Source organism: Anomaloglossus baeobatrachus, chromosome 6, assembly GCF_048569485.1.
Source record: "Anomaloglossus baeobatrachus isolate aAnoBae1 chromosome 6, aAnoBae1.hap1, whole genome shotgun sequence".
In the NCBI taxonomy this organism is placed as follows: Eukaryota; Metazoa; Chordata; class Amphibia; order Anura; family Aromobatidae; genus Anomaloglossus; species Anomaloglossus baeobatrachus.
Window position 1 is genome coordinate 63,752,856 of NC_134358.1, and position 24,438 is coordinate 63,777,293.

The 24,438-nt window shown below is 50.8% G+C and overlaps 1 protein-coding gene across 2 annotated transcripts in view; it reads right to left on the reverse strand.

Moving 5' to 3' along the window:
* EMC2 (ER membrane protein complex subunit 2) overlaps nt 1–24,438 on the reverse strand; it is a 142,553-nt gene that overhangs the window by 77,119 nt on the left and 40,996 nt on the right. For both annotated transcript variants that reach the window (XM_075352954.1, XM_075352955.1), the window contains exon 3: nt 24,103–24,216. In XM_075352954.1, coding sequence (XP_075209069.1) covers nt 24,103–24,216 — 114 coding nt within the window. The remainder of the gene's footprint in view (nt 1–24,102; nt 24,217–24,438) is intronic.

The following is a 24,438-nucleotide window of genomic DNA, read 5'->3' on the forward strand; positions in this document are numbered from 1 at the left end:
GGCAGAGGTAAATCAGGAACTGACTACTAAAGGGCAAGGTGACATCAGGGAAGGAATTGTGAGCCGTTGCATGATCATGAAACACTAATGGGAGTTTGGGCTCATCTAAAATCCACCTTCACTGTCATTACAGACTCATGCTGCTAATCCGCACATGAGCCATGCTTTACACTGCAGCTCTGCTTGTACTGATCAGCAGATCAAGCAATCAGGATAAGGAGAGATGATATGCACCATAACAGTCCAAAAATAATAATAAACTAGAAAAAAACAAAAACATCATTGAGTTACTGTCATACATGGATGTGGAATTCATACAAAACCTGTAAAGAAGCATGGTCCTGCTGACCTCACCTCCCATAAAGTAAAACTGATTTTGGGGCAGTAGATGTCCTTTATGCCCATTAACTGTCCAGATTCCTATGTTCTGGAACTTACCATTCACTACTTCTGAGTGGTAGCTTCCTCTTTAATCAGCATGCAGACAGCACTATAGGTGCTAGAACTTTCTTTCCCTTATTTGACTGCCCTGAAGTAAAAGCCCACCTCTCTTATGCCTGTATGCAGACCGCACGTCATGTAAGCGGTCTCAACGTTACTGCAGCTAAAGGAGGATTGCATTTGACAACAGGCAGTGGACAAGGTTACACAGAACAAGGATTTTTTTTTTTGAGTGGAAAGACAACATATATTTTACATAATGTGAAAGACAATTTGCAGATCGCTATATCTATGAAATGAGCTCCAGTTGTCTGAAAGTACAGGAACCATTTATCTACTGCATAATGTGGCATATATGCAGGGCCGGCTCCAAGCTTTCGTGGACCCTGGGCGAAAGAATAGAGTTTGCAGGGCTTTATATATTATAAATAATACAAATTCCCATAAATATAATCCCCCCATGCACTCTTCTTCCCTTATGCACTGTCTCCCCTGTGCACGCTCTTTCCCCCGTACTCACCCTTCTTCCCCTGTGCAGTCTCTCCCCCTGTGCTCTCTTCTCCCTGTGTGGTCTCTCACCCTATGCTCACTCTTCTCCTTATGCGGTCTCTCACCTCATGCACTCATTTCTCCCCGTATGCTGTCTCTCAACCCCGTGTGGTCTCTTCTCCCCCTGTGCAGTCTCTCACCCTGTGCTCTCTTCTCCCTGTGTGGTCTCTCACCCTATGCTCACTCTTCTCCTTATGCGGTCTCTCACCTCATGCACTCGTTTCTCCCCGTATGCTGTCTCTCAACCCCGTGTGGTCTCTTCTCCCCCTGTGCGGTCTCTCACACTGTGCTCTCTTCTCTCTGTGCAGTCTCTCACCCTGTGCTCTCTCTTCTCTGCATGCTGTCTCTCACCCTGTGCGCTCTCTTCTCTGCATGCTGTCTCTCACCCTGTGCTCTCTCTTCTCCCTGTGCAGTCTCTCACCCTGTGCTCTCTTCTCCCTGTGTGGTCTCTCACCCTATGCTCTCTCTTCTCCTTATGCGGTCTCTCACCCCATGCTCTCGTTTCTCCCCTTATGCTGTCTCTCAAGGCCGTGTGGTCTCTTCTCCCCCTGTGCGGTCTCTCACACTGTGCTCTCTTCTCTCCGTGCGGTCTCTCACCCTGTGCTCTCTCTTCTCTCCATGCTGTCTCTCACCCTGTGCTCTCTCTTCTCCCCGTGCAGTCTCTCACCCTGTGCTCTCTTCTCCCCATATGGTCTCTCACCCTGTGTGTTCTCTCAATTTGTGCTCTCTCTCACCCTGTGCAGTCTCTTACTCTGTGCTCTGTCCTCCCCGTGCGGTCTCTCCCCCCGTGTTCTCTCTTCTCCCTAATGCTGTCTCACCCAGTGTTCTCTCTTCTCCCTCATGCTGTCTCACCCCGTGTTCTCTCTTCTCCCTCATGCTGTCTCACCCAGTGTTCTCTCTTCTCCCTCGTGCTGTCTCTCTCCCCATGCTCTCCCTTCTCCCCCGTGCAGTCTCTCGCCCCGTGCAGTCTCTTCCCCACCTGTGCTCTCTCTTACACACATCATAAAGGGCTGGGGACACCATCTGGTAAACTGCGCTGATAGTGTCTCCGACAGCGAGTGGGCCCCGTTTGTTCAGGGCCTCGACGCTTGCCCGGTTGTGCCGGGTGGTGACTCCGGCACTGTATATATGGTATAAAACATTGCCTGATCTCCATTCATATGTTATTTATCCTTTCCATGTACTTAGACAAAGTCTTTTCTTGCCATGTATTTTAGGAAAGAATAAGGCAGTATAAATTTAGGACATATGGGACAAACAAGTTTTCAACAAAAACCCTGATTTAGAATGGTAATTTACGTTTGCTTCTACTATAGTAAACCCCACGGAAAACTAAAAGCAACAGTGAAAGGAAAAATAAAGTAATAAAGTACAAGCTGGAAAATCACATAGAAAGAGCGAGGTTTAAGCGAAAAGGAAATCAAGCCGAAGATCAAGTAGGATCTACGGTGTTAGCTTAAGTTAGGAAAATATGCAGCCAGGGCCGCCGAGAGGGTCTTATCTGTCATTCACATCTATGTATATATTCAGGAATGACTACTATGTTAAAAAAAATGATGGTGGGCAAGATCCATGCTGCCTTCAAAAAGACTCGCTGTGCTTCAATGTCTTACCCAAAATGAAAGAGAAGGCTTTGTAAAGACTTTAAAGTAAGACTAAATACAGAAAATGCACAAAAAATAAAATCACAGAAATTCCTTCCCTAATCTCCTTGCTACTTTGATACTATTTGTTTCATCTTATAATCAAAGAAATATACTTGTCCCCTAATACTTCCTCACCATCATGTGTGTCGCTCAGAGACAAATGCTGCAGCAGGAGCTTCCCCCCATCTTACTGTCTATAGTGTGAGAAAGACAGTTAAGCTCCCTCACATCTAATGTTCCCCTAGCAAAAATGAAGCAGTTCAGCATGAAAACTCCTTCCCTCCATCAATGCAATTTTGGGTGGTTTGCACACAGAGCTTCTGTCACAAGGTTTTAGTTCTAAAACTCGCCGATGTGTCATAGCGGCATCTGCACAGGCAGGCTCGGGCGTTGACCAGTTTTGTGCTCATTAGTGATCGGGCTTGCAAGAGTTAATTTCAGCCGGCCTGCTGGTTACCTCTTGGAACATATGTTGTGGGAGACCTATCACAATCACTCCCCACCTTTTTAAGATGGAGGAGCCTGTCTTCCCATGCCGACTATAGCTTCAGCTACACTGGTCCATGTGTTCTTGTATCCCAGTCCTGCTGGTGATTGTAGTGCTTTGTGCGTGGAGTTATGGACTTCTCTCATCATTTCATTGTTTCCTCTCTGCTCTTATTTTCCTCCTCATAACTTGTTCATGGCCACTGCGTGATCGAGTTTTGGTTTCCCCTGGTATTACTTATCTGTGGGTTCTACCACTCCTGTCCCAGCCCTCTCCTGGTATGAGAGAGAGGGGGTATTAGATAAGAGTGTTCAGAAGCAGCGCTAGGAAGGCGGCCCGGACATCATCACCATCAGACTATCACTGGGATCAGGGACAGCTAGGGCTCCCCTAACCTGATGGCCAGTTTAGGAGCCCGGTCCCCGGTTATCCCATCATACCCCACAATAGCTTTTTTTTTTTTTTCTTGCTCTCTTGTTTTTTGTTGTTTTTTTTTTTTTTTTATACATGAATCAATAATACAACTGAAAGAAGGGAATTTTGTTTACTTACCGTAAATTCCTTTTCTTCTAGCTCCAATTGGGAGACCCAGACAGTGGTGTATAGCTACTGCCCTCTGGAGGCCGCACAAAGAACTACACTTAAAAGTGTAAGGCCCCTCCCCTTCTGGCTATACACCCTCCCGTAGGAGTACAGATTCCTCAGTTTTAGTACCAAAGCAAGAAGGAGGAAAGCCAATAACAGTTTCAAAAACAAATTCAATCCGATAACACGATCGGAGAACTTAAGAAACAACATGAACAACATGTGCACCCGAAAAACGAAACCCTAAGAACAAATAGGGCGGGTGCTGGGTCTCCCAATTGGAGCTAGAAGAAAAGGAATTTACGGTAAGTAAACAAAATTCCCTTCTTCTTTTTCGCTCCTAATTGGGAGACCCAGACAGTGGGACGTCCAAAAGCAGTCCCTGGGTGGGTAAAAAGATACCACATGAACGGGCTGTCAGACAGCCTCTTCCTACAGGTGGGCCACCGCCGCCTGAAGGACCTGTCTACCTAGGCTGGCATCTGCCGAAGCGTAGGTATGCACTTGATAGTGTTTGGTAAACGTGTGCAGACTCGACCAGGTAGCCGCTTGGCACACTTGCTGAGCCGTAGCCTGATGCCGCAATGCCCAGGACGCACCCACGGCTCTGGTAGAATGGGCCTTCAGTCCAGATGGAATCGGAAGCCCAGCAGAACGGTATGTGTGAAGAATTGGTTCCTTGATCCACCGCGCCAGGGTGGATTTGGAAGCTTGCGATCCCTTATGCTGACCAGCGACTAGGACAAAGAGCGCATCAGAACGGCGTAGAGCCGCCGTGCGAGAAATGTAAATCCTGAGTGCTCTCACCAGGTCCAACAGATGTAAACCCTTTTCAAATTGGTGAACTGGATGCGGACACAAAGATGGTAAAGTGATATCCTGATTGAGATGAAAGGAAGAAACCACCTTGGGAGAAAACTCTGGAATTGGACGCAGTACTACCTTGTCTTGGTGAAACACCAGGAAGGGAGATTTGCAAGATAACGCCGCTAGCTCGGACACTCTTCGAAGAGACGTGACCGCCACAAGAAAAAATACCTTTTGTGAAAGCCGAGAAAGGGGAACCTCTTTCAAAGGCTCGAAAGGCGGCTTCTGGAGAGCAATGAGAACCTTGTTCAGATCCCAGGGTTCCACTCCTTGGAGAAACGTGCGTACTTTAGAAAGCTGTGCCAAGCGCTTCTGAAAGAATACGGATAGCGCGGAGACTTGACCCTTAAGAGAGCTAAGCGACAAACCTTTTTCCAACCCAGACTGCAGGAAGGAAAGAAAAATTGGCAATGCAAATGGCCAGGGAGAAAACCCTTGAGCCAAGCACCACGCTAAGAATATCTTCCACGTTCTGTGATAGATCTTAGCTGAGGATGGTTTTCTAGCCTGTCTCATTGTGGCAACAACTTCATGAGATAAACCTGAGGCCGCTAGGATCCAGGACTCAATGGCCACACAGTCAGGTTCAGGGCCGCAGAATTCAGATGGAAAAACGGCCCTTGAGACAGCAAATCTGGACGGTCTGGTAGTGTCCACGGTTGGCCTACCGTGAGATGCCACAGATCCGGGTACCACGACCTTCTTGGCCAGTCTGGAGCGACGAGTATGGCTCGATGGCAGTCGGACCTGATTTTCCGGAGAACTCTGGGTAACAATGCTAGAGGTGGGAACACATAGGGGAGTCGGAATTGCGACCAATCCTGAACCAAGGCGTCTGCCGCCAGTGCTCGGTGATCGTGAGACCGTGCCATGAAAACTGGGACCTTGTTGTTGTGCCGTGACGCCATCAGATCGACGTCCGGCGTCCCCCAGCGGCAACAGATCTGCTGAAACACGTCCGGGTGAAGGGACCATTCTCCTGCGTCCATGCCCTGGCGACTGAGAAAGTCTGCTTCCCAGTTTTCCACGCCTGGGATGTGAACTGCGGATATGGTGGACGCTCTGCTTTCCACCCACGTCAAAATCCGTTGGACTTCTTGAAAAGCTTGGCGACTGCGTGTTCCCCCTTGGTGGTTGATGTACGCCACCGCCGTGGAATTGTCCGACTGAATCCGAATCTGCTTGCCTTCCAGCCATTGTTGGCAGGCTCGCAGGGCAAGATAGATTGCTCTGATTTCCAGAACATTGATCTGCAGGGTGGACTCTTCCAGAGTCCACATCCCCTGAGCCCTGTGGTGGAGATACACCGCTCCCCACCCTGATAGGCTCGCATCCGTCGTGACCACTGCCCAGGACGGGGGAAGGAACGACTTTCCCTGTGACAATGAGGTGGGGAGAAGCCACCAACGCAGAGAGTCCTTGGCAGTCTGAGAGAGGGAGACAGTCCTGTCGAGGGACGTCGATTTCCCGTCCCATTGGCGTAGAATGTCCCATTGTAGAGGGCGCAGATGAAACTGCGCGAACGGGACTGCCTCCATTGCTGCTACCATCTTTCCTAGGAAATGCATGAGGCGCCTCAGTGAGTGCGACTGGCTCTGAAGGAGAGATTGCACTCCAGTCCGTAGCGAGCACTGCTTGTCCAGTGGAAGCTTCACTATCGCTGAGAGAGTATGAAACTCCATGCCAAGATAAGTCAGAGATTGGGTCGGGGTTAGATGAGACTTTGGAAAGTTGATAATCCACCCGAAACTCTGGAGAGTGTCTAGTGCCACCTTCAGACTGTGTTGGCATGCCTCTTGAGAGGGTGCCTTTATAAGCAGGTCGTCTAGATACGGGATGACCGAGTGACCCTGCGAGTGCAGAACAGCTACTACTGCTGCCATGACCTTGGTGAAGACCCGGGGGGCTGTTGCCAGACCGAAAGGTAACGCTACGAACTGCAGGTGTTCGTCGTGTATGACGAAGCGTAGGAAACGCTGATGCTCTGGTGCGATCGGCACGTGGAGATACGCATCTTTGATATCTATTGATGCTAGAAAATCTCCTTGAGACATTGAGGCTATGACGGAGCGTAGGGATTCCATCCGGAACCTCCTGACTTTTACGTGTCTGTTGAGCAACTTTAGATCCAGGACGGGCCGATACGATCCGTCCTTTTTTGGGACCACAAACAGATTGGAGTAAAAACCGTGACCTTGTTCCTGAAGAGGGACGGAGGTCACCACTCCTTCCGCCTTTAGAGCGGCCACCGCCTGCAACAGAGCATCGGCTCGGTCTGGTGGTGGAGAAGTTCTGAAGAAACGAGTTGGCGGACGAGAACTGAACTCTATCCTGTACCCGTGAGACAGAATATCCCTCACCCAACGGTCTTTGACGTGTGACAGCCAGATGTCGCCAAAGTGGGAAAGCCTCCCACCGACCGCGGGTGTGGAATCGGAGACCGCAAGTCAGGAGGACGCCGTCTTGGCAACGGTTCCTCCGGCTGTCCTTTTTGGGCGTGACTGAGACCTCCAAGAATCTGAGCGTCTCTGGTCTTTTTGAGTCTTTTTTGACGAGGCGAATTGGGACCTGCCCGGTCCTCGAAAGGACCGATAACCAGACTGACCCTTCCTCTGTTGGGGTCTGTTTTGTCTGTGTTGCGGTAAGGATGAGTCCTTACCCTTGGAGTGTTTGATGATTTCATCCAAACGCTCTCCAAACAATCGGTCACGAGAAAAAGGCAAATTGGTTAAGCACTTCTTGGAATGAGAGTCTGCTTTCCAATGTCTCAACCACAGGGCCCTACGCAAAACAACGGAGTTGGCTGACGCCACTGCCGTGCGGCTTGTAGCGTCAAGAACAGCATTAATCGCGTACGACGCGAATGCCGCCATTTGCGAGGTCAATGGTGCTACCTGCGGGGCAAATGCACGTGTGACGGAGTCAACTCGCGCAAGCCCGGCTGAGATAGCTTGGAGTGCCCATACGGCTGCAAAAGAAGGCGCTAATGACGCTCCAATCGCTTCATAGATGGATTTCAGCCAGAGCTCCATCTGCCTGTCAGTGGCATCTTTAAGTGCCGCTCCATCCTCAACTGCAACCAAGGATCTAGCTGCAAGCCTGGAAATTGGAGGATCCACTTTTGGACACTGGGTCCAACCCTTGACCACCTCAGGGGGAAAAGGATAGCGTGTATCTTTAAGCCGTTTAGGAAAACGCCTTTCAGGATAAGCGCGGGGTTTCTGGATTGCGTCTCTAAAGTCAGCGTGGTCCAGAAAAGTGCTTAAAGTACGCTTAGGGTATCTGAAATGGATTCCCTCGTGCTGCGAAGCTGACTCCTCCACAAGAGGAGCTGGTGGGGAAATATTTAACATCTTATTGATGTTAAATATAAGATCATTAACTATGGCGTCACCATCTGGTGTATCTAGATTGAGAGCGGTCCCAGGATCAGAATCCTGATCAGTTACGTCCGCCTCATCACCCATAGATTCATCTCGCTGGGATCCTGACCATTGAGATGAATGTGAAGGCCCGTCATAGCGAGCCCGCTTAGGCTGCCCGGGGCCATCGTCCGAGTCAGAGTCTTCACCCTGAGGTGTATATGCCCGTCCCGGAGCTTGGAGCTGAGGGGGACCAGGGGGCAATGATTGCACAGTGTCCGTGGCCTGAAGTACAGGCCTAGCTCGCAATGTGTCAAGAATTTGTGACATAGTGAGAGACATTCTGTCAGCAAAAGCTGCAAACTCAGTTCCTGTCACCTGTACAGCATTCACAGGTGGTACACCCTGGGTCACGTCCAGCAGAGGTCCCGACTGTGCAAGCGCCGCAGGGGCCGAGCACTGCACACAATGGGGGTCCGTGGAGCCTGCCGGTAGAAAAGTCCCACATGCGGTGCAGGAAGCATATAATGTCTGTGCCTTGGCACCCTTGCGTTTTACGGACGACATGCTGCTGGCTCTCTGCAATGTGAGAGAGTCTATAGCCAAAGGGCGACCAGCGCTATGCAATACAAAGTATTTGTAGAAACAAAATACTAAGAATACTACTGGCACAAGAGGGGGTGAGCCCTGGGGGCTGCTTACCGCCCGCTGAATAGCGGGTAAGAGGCTGCAGAATTCCTTGTCTGGGTGTCCCCGGCTCCCCTCTGCAGCTCAGCGTGTCAGCAGGAATGGCTGCCGGCGTCTGTGGAGAGGGGCGGTCCGTGGGAGTTCCCAAACAAAAGTGCGGGAAACAGTGTCCCCTCTGTGCCGATTGTGAGGGCTGGAGTATGTAAAAACGACTCCAGCCCTCAGCGCTGATGCACTGGCCAGCGTCCCGCCCCTCTCCTGACTGGCAGGTCTGGGGGCGGGAACGAACGGAAGCAGGCCGCAAAAGCCGGGGACTCGAGTTATCAGCGCGGCCGCCGTAAAAGCGCGGGCCGCGCTGAAGTCCCCGGCGCACCACAAGTGCCAGCCGCGCCGCAGTCCCAGCGGCCGGCAAGACCGATTCCTAGACGTGGCCAGCGTCCCGCCCCTCTCCTGACTGGCAGGTCCGGGGGCGGGAACGAACGGAAGCAGGCCGCAAAAGCCGGGGACTCGAGTTATCAGCGCGGCCGCCGTAAAAGCGCGGGCCGCGCTGAAGTCCCCGGCGCACCACAAGTGCCAGCCGCGCCGCAGTCCCAGCGGCCGGCGCGACCGATTCCTAGAAGTGTGCCTGCTTCAGCGAAGCTGAATGAGGCCATGGCACAAGCGCCGTAGCGCTGATGTCCCCCGGCGCACTACAACACCCAGCATGCTGCGGTGTGAGCGCCAAATGCACGGGGACACAGAGTACCTTGAGGAAGCAGGGCCATGTCCCTGATGTACTCCGCTCCATCCAGCATCTTCTCCAGGGGCTGTAGATGGAGCACGGTCTCAGTGCCTGGAGACCAGTAAATCCCACTTCACCCAGAGCCCTGTAAAAAGGGATGGGGAAGGAATCAGCATGTGGGCTCCTGCCGCCGTACCCGCAATGGGTACCTCAACCTTACAAACACCTCCGACATACAGTGGGGTGAGAAGGGAGCATGCTGGGAGCCCTGTATGGGCCGTCTTTTCTTCCATCCGACATAGTCAGCAGCTGCTGCTGACTAAAAACAATGGAGCTATGCGTGCGTGTCTGACCTCCTTGCGCACAAAGCTAAAACTGAGGAATCTGTACTCCTACGGGAGGGTGTATAGCCAGAAGGGGAGGGGCCTTACACTTTTAAGTGTAGTTCTTTGTGCGGCCTCCAGAGGGCAGTAGCTATACACCACTGTCTGGGTCTCCCAATTAGGAGCGAAAAAGAAATAAAACGTTGTAATCTATTTTATTACAAAAAAAGTCTCTTTCCTCTCCTTACTGTTCATTCACTTTAGTCACTGGTAGAATCTGTCTTCAGTGGAGGGAGATTTTCAACTCACTGATCAATAAAGTTGCTGCTTATTAAAGTCTATGGAGGAGAGAGGAAGAAGATCCAGTGCTCCGCTACCTCTGGCAGAGCCACAGACAAGGACTAGAGTATTGGTGCATATCACCCACTCCCTATAGACTGTGAGCCCTCGCGGGCAGGGTCCTCTCTCCTCCTATACCAGTCTTTGTACTGTTAATGATTGTTGTACGTATACCCTCTTTCACTGTAAAGTGCCATGGAATAAATGGCGCTATAAAAATAAATAATAATAATAATAATAATAATAATGGTACATGTGCTTGACTGTAACTCCAGTCACATGGGCCTTTGCAGAGCTCCACTCTCTGGATCAGTGATGGTGCCCCCGGATGTTGTCACTCCCACCATCAGCAAGTTATCAATTACCCTAATCATAGGAGATATGAAACTATCTTGGTAAAAATTCCTTAACGCAGCTTCAGCCAGTGCCCCTGCCTCCTGCTTGTGAAAGATTTCTCCCTGTCAAATCTTATAAATAGATGCCTTTCATTAAAAAAAACCCTCATCTATGACAGATTCCCTTTATGTGTATTAAAACATCTATCCACAGGTATCAGAAAACTTAGTGTGCCGAGAACAGACTCTTCCACACCAATATTTTACTTCTAACAGCTGGAACTTCTGGCACCTAAGAGAAGAGTTCATTTACTTGTACTGCTACAGCTAAATTCTGACTTTCCCATCACCATTGTGCAACATAAATACGAGCAGGCAAATGTTCTCCACTGCTGAGTAATCTAAATTTTGCTCTCTTTCACCAAATGAGGCCTCGACTCTCTGTTTCCACTAAAAAGCAAAAACACTTGATCATGTCATCTGACACTAGAACCTATCCGTACTAAGGAACATCAGAATGTGAGGTCAATCTTATCTTTCTTCTTTCTATTTTTCTCTGCTCAATTATCCCAAGATACACCAGTACAGCATCACATAGGCCAACATACATCTTTCAATCCATATTCTCCCAAATTGGCTAGAATATTGTAAGTTTTCAGTCAGGGATGGCTTTCTTCTTTAAAAATGTGTGACAGGAGCTGACTAATCATCATCAGTAAGAGTTTCTGTCCTCCCACTATTAAGAGCTCTAGTGATACAGTCCATGTAATATAATTTCTCAGTGGTTAGCACTGCAGTCTTGTGGTGGCTCAGTGGTTAGCACTGCAGTCTTGCAGCGCTGGGGTCCTGGGTTCGAATCCCACCAAGAACAACATCTGCAAGGAGTTTGTATGTTCTTCCCGTGTTTGCGTGGGTTTCCTCCAGGTTCTCCGGTTTACTCCCACACTCCAAAGACATACAGATAGGGAAATTAGATTGTGAGCCCCGATGGGGACAGTGTTCCTGATGTATGTAAAGCGCTGTGGAATATGTTAGCGCTAGATAAAAAAAAAATAAAAATAAAATAATAAAAAAAAAATTTCAGCAGTTCTAGTTACTGACATGGTGAGCCCCCCCCCTCCAGAGAACCTAAAAGTGTAATACCCAAAATGACACCATGAGATCCCATTGTAAACTTTTTCTTCAGTTGGATAATGAATTTTCATATAGAAAGGGATCAATAAACAAAGTAGTATTAGCTATACGGGACTGGTGACCGGATGAATAAAAACAAATAAATAAATTCTGGAGTGCTGCTCTCATTCTGGAGAATAAGGGGGAAATAGTTTTTTTTTGTGCAAGTTTTCATGTTACCGGGGAGCTGATAGTAATAATCACTTGGGACTGTACAAAGTAAACACTATGCTACCGGTCTGAAAATGTCATCTGCCAATTGCATTTTTCAGTGGAACACCAGTGTATTGGTGTTAATAGTAGTGTTTTCTATTGAAATGTACACGGTCTGCACACACACACACACACACACACACACACACACACACACACACACACACACACCTCAGTAAATTAGATCAAAAAGTTAATTTATTTCAGTACTTCAATACAAAAAGGGAGACGCATATGTTATGTGGCTGCTTGAGCACCTTTTTCTACAAAACTTTTTCCTTCCACTCAACATTCCATTAATATGCTTGGATACAGCACTCTGTGAACAGCCAGCTTCTTTAGCAATGACCTTTTGTGACTTACCCTCCTTGTGGAGTGTGTCAATGACTGCCTTCTGGACATCTGTCGAGTTAGCAGTCTGCCCCATGATTGTGTAGCCTAATGAACCAGACTAAGGGACCATTGTAAACCCATAGAAAGCCTTTGCAGGTATTTTGTGGTAATTATTCTAATTTTCTGAGATAACGACTTTTGGGTTCTCATTGGCTGTAAGCCATAATCCTCAACATTAACTGAAATAAATACATGAAATACATCACTCTGTGTGTAATGACGCTATATAATATATAGGAATAGATCCCTCTGTGTGTAATAACTCTATATAATATATAGGAATAGATCCCTCTGTGTGTAATGACTCTATATAATATATAGAAATAGATCCCTCTGTTTATAATGTCTCTATATAATATATAGAAATAGATCCCTCTGTGTGTAATGCCTCTATATAATATATAGAAATAGATCCCTCTGTGTGTAATGACTCTATATAATATATAGGAATAGATCCCTCTGTGTGTAACGACTCTATATAATATATAGGAATAGATCCCTCTGTGTGTAATGACTATATAATATATAGAAATAGATCCCTCTGTGTGTAATGACTCTATATAATATATAGGAATAGATCCCTCTGTGTGTAATGACTCTATATAATATATAGGAATAGATCCCTCTGTGTGTAATGACTATATAATATATAGGAATAGATCCCTCTGTGTGTAATGACTATATAATATATAGAAATAGATCCCTCTGTGTGTAATGACTCTGTAATATATAGGAATAGATCCCTCTGTGTGTAACGACTCTATATAATATATAGGAATAGATCCCTCTGTGTGTAATGACTCTATATAATATATAGGAATAGATCCCTCTGTGTGTAATGACTATATAATATATAGGAATAGATCCCTCTGTGTGTAATGACTATATAATATATAGAAATAGATCCCTCTGTGTGTAATGACTCTGTAATATATAGGAATAGATCCCTCTGTGTGTAACGACTCTATATAATATATAGGAATAGATCCCTCTGTGTGTAATGACTCTATATAATATATAGGAATAGATCCCTCTGTGTGTAATGACTATATAATATATAGAAATAGATCCCTCTGTTTATAATGCCTCTATATAATATATAGAAATAGATCCCTCTGTGTGTAATGCCTCTATATAATATATAGAAATAGATCCCTCTGTGTGTAATGACTCTATATAATATATAGGAATAGATCCCTCTGTGTGTAACGACTCTATATAATATATAGGAATAGATCCCTCTGTGTGTAATGACTATATAATATATAGAAATAGATCCCTCTGTGTGTAATGACTCTATATAATATATAGGAATAGATCCCTCTGTGTGTAATGACTCTATATAATATATAGGAATAGATCCCTCTGTGTGTAATGACTCTATATAATATATAGGAATAGATCCCTCTGTGTGTAATGACTCTATATAATATATAGGAATAGATCCCTCTGTGTGTAATGACTCTATATAATATATAGGAATAGATCCCTCTGTGTGTAATGACTCTATATAATATATAGGAATAGATCCCTCTGTGTGTAATGACTCTAATATATGTGTCACTTTTTGTATTCAATTGCTGAAATAAATTAACTTTTTGATGATATTCTAATTTATTGAGATACCCACACGCTAATACACACACACACACACACACACACACACACACACTTCTACGTGCAAATAACATTTTCAGTCTGGTACTGGGGTAAACAGCAAAGTAACAATTTTTCTTAAAGAATTACAAATAAAAATAATAATAAAATAAAAAAAAAAAAGCAGTTCTTGCTCTGCCAAAATTCACAGCTTTGAAAGATAAATGAGCTCTTACTATTGGAACTCTGTTTAATATTGTTTAAAGGTACCAAATAATAGTGCCGTGCCAAAGTGGGTCGGATTTCCTATACATAAGGTGACCATTTCCTGGAATATGTTATTCTTGGAAGGCGCGTGGCTCACAGGAGACCTAATTATCAGCAGAACGCGATCGTGCTGAGAGCGAGCGAGGGGGTACCAGCGCGAGAGGTGGGATACATAACAAGTGCTGCAAGCGCCTGCTTAGATGACCCACTGAGTGATGACAGTGCCGCGAGCCAATACAAAGTTGACTTCTCTGCCAAGCAGATATTTTACAGATCTCTCACAGCAAACAAATTACAATTTGCAGGAAAGCATGGGGCGCAGTGTTCACGCCGTGCACAGGAACTCGCACGACTCATGGTTTATGAGGCAGGTTTCACACGCCCGACATTAATGGTCTGAGTATGGAGCGTGGTGTCCAGACCGGCCGCGGGTTTCCCGACCCAAACTCAAAGGCATATAGGATGGGGAGACGCGCAGCCGGACCGGGCAACGTATCACACTGACCATGAATGAAGAAAGCAGAAACCTGGAATTTTAAAGGGAGTGCCCTAGTGAAAAGCTAAAACATAAGTAGCTATAAAGGATGATTATCTGCTATTACTTTCCTCAGATCTTGTTGATTGTCATAATGAAGCAAAGCTAAAAAGCATCCAGAGCTGTGATCTATGACTACTACTAAGCTGCGCTTCATTTATACTAAGAAAAAAAAAAAAAAATTATATATATATATATATATATATATATATATATATATATATATATAATATTAATATATAATATATATATATATATAATATATATATATATAATATATATATATATATATATATATATATATATATATATATATAAATATATATAATATATATATAATATATATATATATATATATAAAATATATTTAATAAATGTAATTTTATATATATTATATATATATAAAAAAATATGTATATATAAAAAATATATACATATATATGTGTATATATATAAAATATATACATATATATAAATATTAAATATATCTTTATTTATTAACGTTTTTCAGCAGCACATCACCCCATGTAAACGGGAGCTGTGATGCCGATATAGTGACACCGCATGGGGACAGAATGACTGGGTTATCCAGCGATTGTCCTGTCCATGTTCTTGCTTGTCCATGTGGAATGGCAACAATCCACTCATACATAGTTGATCGGCACTTGTTTATCAGCCTGAAATTGGCTTTTGCAAACGCAGCATGCATATGACACTGACAAAAAGCCGAGCGCTGCACTACAATCCGCCATCTTCAGTGTTACAGGACCTAGAAGTGAGCCGCAGTGCAGATGCATTACCAACAACTTCGGTAAATAGCTCCTGGATGTGGTTTGTTTTTGGCAGACAGGTGGGTATCTCACCAACCTATCAATTGCTACATAGTATACGGGAAGCACAGTGGCTCAGTGGTTAGTGCTGCAGTCTTGTGGTGGCTCAGTGGTTAGCACTGTAGTTTTTGCAGCGCTGGGGTCCTGGATTCAAATCCCACCAAGGACACCATCTGCAAGGAGTTTGTATGTTCTCCCTGTGTTTGCGTGGGTTTCCTCTGGTTTCCTCCCACACTCCAAAGACATACAGATAGGGAATTTAGATTGTGAGCCCCAATGGGGACAGTGTTGCCAATGTATGGAAAGCGCTGAGGAATTAACAGCGCTATATAAGTGAATATTATTAGTCTTAGAGGTGTTACTTTATGGCAGGGGTGGGGAACCTTTTTACTGCCGGGGGCCATTTGGAATTTTCTACCAACCTTCGGGGGCCGCACCAAATTATCAACTTGAAAACGACCAGGCTATATTTGGTCAAACAATTAATTAACTCACCCCTAATGTGGTGGCAGGAGCTGCTTCTCTTTGGTGTGGCTGTGATGTTCGGTGATATTGATCATTTTGTTTCTCACAACTGCTTTTCCAGGTTTGTCTTGGTCTGGAGAGGCTGGGGGCATATACATCCCAGGAGAAGCTGGGGCATATACATCACAGAAGACACTGGGGCGCATATACATCCCAGGAGACACTGGGGCATATACATCACAGGAAACATTGAGGCATATACATCCCAGGACAAGCTGGGGCGTATACATCACAGGAGGAGCGTATAGATCACAGGAGGGGTGTATACATCACAGGAGATGCTAAGCATGGATAGCACTAGTGGCGGGCACAGACAGCACTAGGCGGCGGCACAAAGGACAGCGCTAGGCGGCACAACGGACAGCGCTAGGCGGCACAACGGACAGCGCTAGGCGGCACAACGGACAGCGCTAGGCGGCACAACGGACAGCGCTAGGCGGCACAACGGACAGCGCTAGGCGGCACAACGGACAGCGCTAGGCGGCACAACGGACAGCGCTAGGCGGCACAACGGACAGCGCTAGGCGGCACAACGGACAGCGCTAGGCGGCACAACGGACAGCGCTAGGCGGCACAACGGACAGCGCTAGGCGGCACAAAGGACAGAGCTAGGCGCAGCACAGAGAGAGCTAGGCGCAGCACAGAGAGCGCTAGGCGGCAGCACAGAGAGCGCTAGGCGGCAGCACAGAGAGCGCTAGGCGGCAGCACAGAGAGCGCTAGGCGGCAGCACAGAGAGCGCTAGGCGGCAGCACAGAGAGCGCTAGGCGGCAGCACAGAGAGCACTAGGTGGCAGCACAGAGAGCACTAGGCGGCAGCACAGAGAGCACTAGGCGGCGGCACAACGGACAGCACTAGGCGGCATAACGGACAGCACTAGGCGGCGGCACAACGGACAGCACTAGGCGGCAGCACAGAAAGCGCTAGGCGGCAGCACAGAAAGCGCTAGGCGGCAACACAGAGCGCTAGGCGGCAGCACAGAGCGCGCTAGGCGGCAGCACAGAGCGCGCTAGGCGGCAGCACAGAGAGCGCTAGGCGGCAGCACAGAGCACTAGGCGGCAGCACAGAGCACTAGGCGGCAGCACAGAGAGCACTAGGTGGCAGCACAGAGAGCACTAGGTGGCAGCACGGACAGAACTAGGTGGCAGCACGAACAGCACTAGGCGGCGGCACAACGGACAGCACTAGGCGGCATAACGGACAGCACTAGGCGGCACAACGGACAGCACTAGGCGGCACAACGGACAGCACTAGGCGGCAGCACAGAAAGCGCTAGGCGGCAGCACAGAGCGCTAGGCGGCAGCACAGGGAGCGCTAGGCGGCAGCACAGGGAGCGCTAGGCGGCAGCACAGGGAGCGCTAGGCGGCAGCACAGGGAGCGCTAGGCGGCAGCACAGGGAGCACTAGGCGGCAGCACAGGGAGCTCTAGGCGGCAGCACAGGGAGCACTAGGCGGCAGCACAGGGAGCACTAGGCGGCAGCACAGGGAGCACTAGGCGGCAGCACAGGGAGCACTAGGCGGCAGCACAGGGAGCACTAGGCGGCAGCACAGGGAGCACTAGGCGGCAGCACAGGGAGCACTAGGCGGCAGCACAGGGAGCACTAGGCGGCAGCACAGGGAGCACTAGGCGGCAGCACAGGGAGCACTAGGCGGCAGCACAGGGAGCACTAGGCGGCAGCACAGGGAGCACTAGGCGGCAGCACAGGGAGCACTAGGCGGCAGCACAGGGAGCACTAGGCGGCAGCACAGGGAGCACTAGGCGGCAGCACAGGGAGCACTAGGCGGCAGCACAGGGAGCACTAGGCGGCAGCACAGGGAGCACTAGGAGGCGGCACAACGGACAGCACTAGGCGGCATAACGGACAGCACTAGGCGGCGGCACAACGGACAGCACTAGGCGGCAGCACAGAAAGCGCTAGGCGACAGCACAGAAAGCGCTAGGCGGCAGCACAGAAAGCGCTAGGCGGCAGCACAGAGAGCGCTAGGCGGCAGCACAGAGAGCGCTAGGCGGCAGCACAGAGAGCGCTAGGCGGCAGCACAGAGCGCTAGGCGGCAGCACAGGGAGCGCTAGGCGGCAGCACAGGGAGCGCTAGGCGGCAGCACAGGGAGCGCTAGGCGGCAGCACAGGGAGCACTAGGCGGCAGCACAGGGAGCACTAGGCGGCAGCACAGGGAGCACTAGGCGGCAGCACAGGGAGCACTAGGCGGCAGCACAGGGAGCACTAGGCGGCAGCACAGGGAGCACTAGGCGGCAGCACAGGGAGCACTAGGCGGCAGCACAGGGAGCACTAGGCGGCAGCACAGGGAGCACTAGGCGGCAGCACAGGGAGCACTAGGCGGCAGCACAGGGAGCACTAGGCGGCAGCACAGGGAGCACTAGGCGGCAGCACAGGGAGCACTAGGCGGCGGCACAACGGACAGCACTAGGCGGCATAACGGACAGCACTAGGCGGCGGCACAACGGACAGCACTAGGCGGCAGCACAGAAAGCGCTAGGCGGCAGCACAGAAAGCGCTAGGCGGCAGCACAGAGAGCGCTAGGCGGCAGCACAGAGCGCGCTAGGCGGCAGCACAGAGAGCGCTAGGCGGCAGCACAGAGAGCGCTAGGCGGCAGCACAGAGAGCGCTAGGCGGCAGCACAGAGCGCTAGGCGGCAGCACAGAGCGCTAGGCGGCAGCACAGAGCGCTAGGCGGCAGCACAGAGAGCGCTAGGCGGCAGCACAGAGCACTAGGCGGCAGCACAGAGCACTAGGCGGCAGCACAGGGAGCACTAGGCGGCGGCACAACGGACAGCACTAGGCGGCATAACGGACAGCACTAGGCGGCGGCACAACGGACAGCACTAGGCGGCAGCACAGAAAGCGCTAGGCGGCAGCACAGAAAGCGCTAGGCGGCAGCACAGAGAGCGCTAGGCGGCAGCACAGAGCGCGCTAGGCGGCAGCACAGAGAGCGCTAGGCGGCAGCACAGAGAGCGCTAGGCGGCAGCACAGAGAGCGCTAGGCGGCAGCACAGAGCGCTAGGCGGCAGCACAGAGCGCTAGGCGGCAGCACAGAGAGCGCTAGGCGGCAGCACAGAGCGCTAGGCGGCAGCACAGAGCACTAGGCGGCAGCACAGGGAGCACTAGGCGGCAGCACAGGGAGCACTAGGCGGCAGCACAGGGAGCACTAGGCGGCGGCACAACGGACAGCACTAGGCGGCATAACGGACAGCACTAGGCGGCGGCACAACGGACAGCACTAGGCGGCAGCACAGAAAGCGCTAGGCGGCAGCACAGAAAGCGCTAGGCGGCAGCACAGAGAGCGCTAGGCGGCAGCACAGAGCGCGCTAGGCGGCAGCACAGAGAGCGCTAGGCGGCAGCACAGAGAGCGCTAGGCGGCAGCACAGAGAGCGCTAGGCGGCAGCACAGAGCGCTAGGCGGCAGCACAGAGCGCTAGGCGGCAGCACAGAGAGCGCTAGGCGGCAGCACAGAGCACTAGGCGGCAGCACAGAGCACTAGGCGGCAGCACAGGGAGCACTAGGCGGCAGCACAGGGAGCACTAGGCGGCAGCACAGGGAGCACTAGGCGGCAGCACAGGGAGCACTAGGCGGCGGCACAGGGAGCACTAGGCGGCGGCACAACGGACAGCACTAGGCGGCATAACGGACAGCACTAGGCGGCGGCACAACGGACAGCACTAGGCGGCAGCACAGAAAGCGCTAGGCGGCAGCACAGAAAGCGCTAGGCGGCAGCACAGAGAGCGCTAGGCGGCAGCACAGAGCGCGCTAGGCGGCAGCACAGAGCGCGCTAGGCGGCAGCACAGAGCGCGCTAGGCGGCAGCACAGAGAGCGCTAGGCGGCAGCACAGAGAGCGCTAGGCGGCAGCACAGAGCGCTAGGCGGCAGCACAGAGCGCTAGGCGGCAGCACAGAGCGCTAGGCGGCAGCACAGAGCGCTAGGCGGCAGCACAGAGAGCGCTAGGCGGCAGCACAGAGAGCGCTAGGCGGCAGCACAGAGAGCGCTAGGCGGCAGCACAGAGCACTAGGCGGCAGCACAGAGCACTAGGCGGCAGCACAGAGAGCACTAGGCGGCAGCACAGAGAGCACTAGGTGGCAGCACGGACAGAACTAGGTGGCAGCACAACGGACAGCACTAGGCGGCATAACGGACAGCACTAGGCGGCACAACGGACAGCGCTAAGCGGCAGCACAGAAAGCGCTAGGCGGCAGCACAGAAAGCGCTAGGCGGCAGCACAGAGAGCGCTAGGCGGCAGCACAGAGAGCGCTAGGCGGCAGCACAGAGAGCGCTAGGCGGCAGCACAGAGAGCGCTAGGCGGCAGCACAGGGAGCGCTAGGCGGCAGCACAGGGAGCGCTAGGCGGCAGCACAGGGAGCGCTAGGCGGCAGCACAGGGAGCGCTAGGCGGCAGCACAGGGAGCGCTAGGCGGCAGCACAGGGAGCACTAGGCGGCAGCACAGGGAGCACTAGGCGGCAGCACAGGGAGCACTAGGCGGCAGCACAGGGAGCACTAGGCAGCAGCACAGGGAGCACTAGGCGGCAGCACAGGGAGCACTAGGCGGCAGCACAGGGAGCACTAGGCGGCAGCACAGGGAGCACTAGGCGGCAGCACAGGGAGCACTAGGCGGCAGCACAGGGAGCACTAGGCGGCAGCACAGGGAGCACTAGGCGGCAGCACAGGGAGCACTAGGCGGCAGCACAGGGAGCACTAGGCGGCAGCACAGGGAGCACTAGGCGGCAGCACAGGGAGCACTAGGCGGCAGCACAGGGAGCACTAGGCGGCAGCACAGGGAGCACTAGGCGGCAGCACAGGGAGCACTAGGCGGCAGCACAGGGAGCACTAGGCGGCAGCACAGGGAGCACTAGGCGGCAGCACAGGGAGCACTAGGCGGCAGCACAGGGAGCACTAGGCGGCAGCACAGGGAGCACTAGGCGGCAGCACAGGGAGCACTAGGCGGCAGCACAGGGAGCACTAGGCGGCAGCACAGGGAGCACTAGGCGGCAGCACAGGGAGCACTAGGCGGCAGCACAGGGAGCACTAGGAGGCAGCACAGGGAGCACTAGGAGGCAGCACAGGGAGCACTAGGTGGCAGCACAGGGAGCACTAGGTGGCAGCACAGGGAGCACTAGGTGGCAGCACAGGGAGCACTAGGTGGCAGCACAGGGAGCACTAGGTGGCAGCACAAAGAGCACTAGGTGGCAGCACAAAGAGCACTAGGTGGCAGCACAAAGAGCACTAGGTGGCAGCACAAAGAGCACTAGGTGGCAGCACAAAGAGCACTAGGTGGCAGCACAAAGAGCACTAGGTGGCAGCACAAAGAGCACTAGGTGGCAGCACAAAGAGCACTAGGTGGCAGCACAAAGAGCACTAGGTGGCAGCACAAAGAGCACTGACAGTGACAGCACAGAGAGCACTAGGTGGCAGCACAGAGAGCACTAGGTGGCAGCACAAAGAGCACTAGGTGGCAGCACAAAGAGCACTAGGTGGCAGCACAAAGAGCACTAGGTGGCAGCACAAAGAGCACTAGGTGGCAGCACAAAGAGCACTAGGTGGCAGCACAAAGAGCACTAGGTGGCAGCACAAAGAGCACTAGGTGGCAGCACAAAGAGCACTAGGTGGCAGCACAAAGAGCACTAGGTGGCAGCACAAAGAGCACTAGGTGGCAGCACAAAGAGCACTGACAGTGACAGCACAGAGAGCACTAGGTGGCAGCACAGAGAGCACTAGGTGGCAGCACAAAGAGCACTAGGTGGCAGCACAAAGAGCACTAGGTGGCAGCACAAAGAGCACTAGGTGGCAGCACAAAGAGCACTAGGTGGCAGCACAAAGAGCACTAGGTGGCAGCACAAAGAGCACTAGGTGGCAGCACAAAGAGCACTAGGTGGCAGCACAAAGAGCACTAGGTGGCAGCACAAAGAGCACTAGGTGGCAGCACAAAGAGCACTGACAGTGACAGCACAGAGAGCACTAGGTGGCAGCACAGAGAGCACTAGGTGGCAGCACAAAGAGCACTAGGTGGCAGCACAAAGAACACTAGGTGGCAGCACAAAGAGCACTGACAATGACAGCACTAAAAGGCAGCATGGAGAGCACTAGGTGACAGCACTAGGAGGCAGCAGGGAGAGCACTATGTAACAGCACTGACAGCACTAGGAAGCTGCACAGATTACACAGCACTGAGGGGTTACACACAGTACTGGGGGGTATACAGCACTTGGGGCTAAACACAGTACTAGGGGGTACACAGCACTGGATGGGGGGGCAGCGATGGGTTGCATACTCACAGTACAAGGGGAGGAGGAGTCACATAGCACAGGTCCGGGAGGCATGTACAGCAGGAAGGCATCTGCTGCACCTCTTCTGCTGTGACTGGTGCACAGCGCGCTGTTTACCCTGCCCTCAAGGTAAACCCTCAGCATGCGAGCACAGTCCCGGGTTCAGTCTAGAATGTATGGGCTGTAGTCAGGTCCCGAAAAGAGCCCGTACATTCTAGTACGGGCTGCAATCAGGATCTGTAAATAGCCCATACATTCTAGCATCTAACCATAACGCACTGGGATTTTAAAGGGCCGGCGGCTGGCAAAAGCGCAAGTGCCGCTCGAGCACTGGGGTAGCCTGGAATGTGCCCGGGGGCCACATTAAATGTCATCGCGGGCCGCATACGGCCCGCGGGCCGGAGGTTCCCCACCCCTGCTTTATGGAGACGGAATATCCCTTTAATTACTATGACTTCTGCCATATTGGTCCTTATTTCTACCAACCTTAGAACACTATAGTACGTTTCATGAGGCTTCTTTTTAATCTGTCCAGGATTGCTTTACAGATGGATTGATGGTCTCAAAAATATGTATCATATTTTCTGGATTATAAGACACACTTTTCCTCCCAAAAATTTGGGAGGAAAATGAGGCGTGCATCTTATGATTCGAATGTAGGTAACCAGGGAGAAGGGTGGGGAATGGTCACAGTGTGCCGGAGGTGGCACGTACGCAGATGAGATCTTGAGCCGAGAGATCCATCTACCCATGCGCCGACTCTGGGTGCCATTTTTTGAAGCCCACACCGCAGTGCCTACAGAAGCAATGCTGCAGGCACTGTGCTGCGGGCTTCAAAAAATGGCGCCCGGAGTCGGCGCATGTGTAGATGGATCTCTCGGCTCAAGATCTCATCTGCGTACGTGCCACCTCCAGCCCACTATTTTACAGCAGTGGACTTAAGGAAATAGGATCTGGAGGCGGCGCATGCGCAGATGACATCTCGGCTTGTCATTGAGCCAATAGCTTAATCTGTGCACGCGCCGACTCCGGGCGCCATGTCTTTGAAGCCCACAGCATCGCCCCTGCCTCCTGTGACCCCCCCAACCCACACCCCTATCCCCACTGGATTATTATAAGACAGACCCCATTATTTTTTTGTCTAAATTTGGGGCTGCGTCTTATAAAACAAAAATTACAGTATATGTGTTTTACGCACATAGATTATTTATACCTCTCCAACTTGTCAGAAGTAACAAAAAGGTTTACGTAAAAAATAAAAATTACTGGCAGAGGACGGTAAAAAGTAGCAACATGCAATATTATAAGTCACGGGTTACCTGCGCTGAGAGGGACGCCTGGGAGAGACATTATGTGGCTGTGGAGACAGTATACAAGCCCGGACTGATTTATTATCCTTGTACAGACAGAACATTCTTGCATTTAATAAATCCCTATGGAGCCCCCCCAACACCTGGAGAATTGTAATTCCAGGCTGACCTGCCATTGTGGTCATCACAGTCTAATATCTGGGGAGTTTAACCCCAAAAAAATAACGACTCCCCATTGTGAGCCTCCAGGTCATCATTACATTGCAGATATAGGGGCCCCCCATTTTTGGGATCACCCCTCGTGGGGGCGGTTTTCAGTGCGCTCTGTTACACTAGCCCGAAATTACTCTGGTTGGAAACGGCCAACAATAAAAGAGCAGAATTTCATTATAAAAAAAAAATAAAATTGCAAATTTCATCCCTTCTGAAAGCATTTGGGCAGATACGCAGCCATAGCAGGTAATGAGAAACACACTTTTTATTACCGCACGTAAAGCTCTGGGCCGCTCACAACTTCGTTCTTATATAAACTTCTCCTGACACCAATCGAAGAAAAAAAAAAATAAAAATGGGAGTCCCCTGTGGGGTATTAGGGCTGAGCAGGTGTTCCCGGCACTGGCGAGCGCAGCACCGAGCTGTGCGGGATGGATACACTCACTGTCGTCCCCCAGTTTGGAGCCGTGCTCGCTGATCAGTTCTTCGCCCACGTCGATGATCTGCTCGCTGTTCCTGTAGTTTTCCTCCCGCCAAGTCTTCATCTTGTCACGCATTTCTACAGAAGAAAAATGTCAATTGTCAGATCACAGAGGCCTCAAAAAACACATAAAAAGTAACAGCAGGTACAATAACATTCCAATAACCCAGTACTAGATTCTAATGCCGGAATTTACCCCATACACTGGCACTGTGCTGCAGAGCGCGGGCATTTGGGTGCCATCTGACTCCTACCTGGGTGCAGTATTTCTGTCCTCCATATTCAGACACATTTTTTATG